Genomic DNA, 3,454 nt, shown 5'->3' with positions numbered 1-3,454 from the left:
TACCAGGGAGAGGAGCACAGGAGCTGGGTCTGGAAGTGGGTGCTGAAGGGTCCAAGCCTCCCTGGCCCAGCCAACTCCCCTTCCTGGCTGTCCCCACTGCCCTCTCCCTCCAGGCTGTCAGGCTATAATTAGAATAGCTAATTATCATAACTATACCCAGGAGGCAAAATTGAAAAAGAACCTTCCTTTCAGTTGGAAGTCGATGTTACCTTTTTTTCTCAAAATTTCATTTCCGATGCATTCCTCAGCTCACAAGTCCCTGCCTTTACCATTTCTGAGGGTCTAACACTAGAAATGCAGGACCTGGTCCCGCCTCTGACCTGCACTGTCCCTGCTCTCTTGGCCCCTCCCTCCCTGCCTCCTCTCCTTTTTCTCACCAGTGTCTGCTGGCACCACCTGGAAAAAGCAGCTCAGACCCTGTCTTGCCCTCTGCCATGCACCCAGGTGGTCTCCTCCCAGCAGGTGCAATGGTGAGGTCACTCTGGTCTTCTGTGCACCTCACAGGATTAGGAGCCATGCTGGGTCCCCTTGCCTTTCTGGGCGCCTTTCTGTTTCTGGGTAAGTCCCAACTCCCTCTTCGTGCCAGGTGTCGGGGGGCTCCCTGAGGCTCTGGCCTCCCTGGCCTCATCATGATCCCCCTTGCAGGCGGCCTGGCGGAAACCAGACTGGAGCAGCCGGCCTTGATCATGAAGCAAACCGGCAGCTCAGCCATCCTGTCGTGCAGGGCGAGAACCAAGGTCAGCTACATCCACTGGTACCGCCACCAGGAGGGCAAGGCTGTTCAGAGGCTCCTCATAGTGGCACTGTACAGATCATATGTACAAACGGATTCGATCCTGAAAGGGGACAAGGTCACGGCCAAGAGGGGCACGGATGGCAGCAGCTGTAACCTGTTGCTGCAGAAGCTGGAGAAGAGTGACGAGGGCGTGTATTACTGTGCTGCCTGGGAAGGGCACAGCCCCACACGCCTTCCTCGTTCCTGTACAAAAAGGTCTCTGACTCTCAGAGCCCCCTGGGACTAGGACCTTCCACTGCCTCTAGGTTCCTGGGGTTGCCCTGGGGTCAGCCCTCAGCACCCCTGACTCTCCTGGAGGCCCCTTCACATAACCCAAGAGGCTAGGGAGCCCTGGCTCACAGGCTGGTGCAGACCCAGGGAGCTGTCCCATCTGGAGGCTCTTTTCAAAGACCGTCCAGGGCGGAGCTTCTGAAGCATCTGGAGCAGGATCTGAGCTGCTCAAGGCAGCAGCCACGAGTACCAGGCACCAGCCCCATGTGACTACTGAGCACTTGAAATGTAACCAGTGCACTAGTCCATGCCGCGATGGGCTGCTTGTGTAGCGTACAAGTCATATTCTGGAGACTATAAAGAGAAGATAAATTCTCTTTAATGATTTCTATATTGATTGCATATTGAAATAATATTTAGGACCTTGGCCTAAATAAAAATAGTTTTACTTGTTCTTTTAACCTTCCTTTAAGGCAGCGGCTAGAACATTTTTAATTTGTCTCTAATTGGTAACTTACATTTATTTCTATTGAACAGAGCTGTGACAGATGGCCCTTTAAGATTCTGACCACATCCCCTGAAGAATGCAAGAATAAAATATCGTGCAAATAATTTCAAGGCCGAGAGACTCTCTGGGGATTCCACACAAAATGGGTGCAAGTCGAGACTGGAAGGCAGCCCCTGACTCCAGTTTCTAAGTTGCCACCCCGCCCACCGCTGGTTCCTGTGCAGAGAGAGACTCCTTGATCAGAAGCCCAGGAAACAGTGTGGCTAACTTCGCAGCACCCTCACCCATGCCTGGAGCTCACTCTCCTGCGGGGGAAATGATCCTCAGGGCAGGTGCATGCATCAGCACTGGACGAGACCCCGGGCCCTCCGCCTTCCCCTTCTTGAAAGTGACTCCATATGGGATTTTGGTGGACCTTCCTGGACCTTTGCTCTCTACTGATAAAATGAGGTGCTATATCTGCCAAAATTATGCTAATTATGTATTAAGGCAAAATGATACAAATACGATGTCACTATGTTCACTACCTTTTTGTAAATTTGGTCAACCTTTTAGAAAACCCTCTGCTTCTCTATATGGGGAAGAAAAACGTTCTTCCTGGAGGTCTAAGCTGAATTAAACCCATTTTCAATTGAACATTCAAAGTTCAATGACGGCTTAATTGCATTGGTAAAAATGATTACTGAAAGTCTAAATGATCTAAAGGAAATTGGTCCCTCAGATTCACTAACTCCCTGAGCTTCTGTTTTTGCAGTGGGGGATTTATATTTAAGACATACTTGCTTTTCAAAAAGCCCAACACCCCCACCCTCTACTGAGGGCCTGGGTCATAGCTAAGATCTCCAGCATGTGCAGGAAGGAGTGGGGGTAGAGAAACTTAGCTGTGCTCTGTTTTGGGGGATATCCCTTCATTTGTCTTCCCCATTATCCTAATAAAATCAATCCCATGCCTCTTGTATCCTCTCAGTGCCTGACTCTCTGCCACAGAAGAGTGACTCTGTCATCTGACCATTACAGTTTCGTGAGAGAGACATTAGCTAAATATGAGGACACTCTCATGAGATGGCATCCCAATTCAATGTAAATCTCACTTTTCAACATGGTTCTATATATCCTGCTTTTGAGTTGCAGCCTGGAAGGACAGTGGCCCTGTGCATGGAGAAACCACCGTATTGCCAGGGGACAAGTCCCACATTACAGTCATTTCCTCCTCCTGCATTTTGGCTAAGGTGAGCGTCACCAAGAACACTTGGGCTACACACCCAGAAGGCCAACCAGCCCTCCTGTCTTAAGTAAATTTTTACCAATGAAATGTTTGTTTAAATGACTAATTCATAAAATCACTAAAAGCATCTTATTAAAATGTGCAGAACCAACTACAGTGACAGCTCTCTTAATGTCTGTTGAGGTGGGATTGATACTTGACCATTATTGAGGGACCCACATTATCTCTTGCCGAGGATTTTGCATAGATACATGCTGGAAATGTCCTGATGATTTAGACTCAACTCGTCGCTTTCTCTCTGGCATGAGTGAGACTTTAAATAACAGAACCAACATTATGTTATCAAGTAAGTGCCGAGTGAAGTCTAAGAACATCTTCAGAATCATGATTCTCATACATACATTATCCATTAACAGCTGCCCATATACATACCACTGTGGGAAAAGGGATGTCTGTTATGTCAGAGTCGCCTTGTGAAAATCGTAATTGTAAAAATTTCCAGGCACCTGGAAAGCCACGCTGACTGTTTCAGGTTGGGTGTTCTCTATGTTCAGCCCTGAGAACAGGTTTAGGGATGCAACCTGGGGCAGAGAGGAGTGCCCAACTTGGTAGACGTCACCTCTGCACATTGGGATCAGGATAGTTTTTTCCATGTCACTTCCGTGTTCCCCAACTTGTCTCATAAAAACCTTGTATTGCTTGTAAATTTTCTTTT

General features: G+C 48.2%; 1 gene segment (V, D, J or C); it reads left to right on the top strand.

The window, feature by feature from the left end:
• The first annotated feature begins 344 nt into the window (after positions 1-344).
• Positions 345-1,070, top strand: LOC107180807. The segment is given in 2 exon segments: positions 345-558; positions 646-1,070. Coding segments are annotated over 2 exon segments (501 nt in total).
• The last annotated feature ends 2,384 nt before the right edge of the window (positions 1,071-3,454 follow it).

This window comes from Panthera tigris, chromosome A2 (assembly GCF_018350195.1).
Source record: "Panthera tigris isolate Pti1 chromosome A2, P.tigris_Pti1_mat1.1, whole genome shotgun sequence".
Lineage (NCBI taxonomy): Eukaryota > Metazoa > Chordata > Mammalia > Carnivora > Felidae > Panthera > Panthera tigris.
Note: the sequence above shows the minus strand (reverse complement) of the source record. Positions and strands in the feature narration are given on the sequence as shown.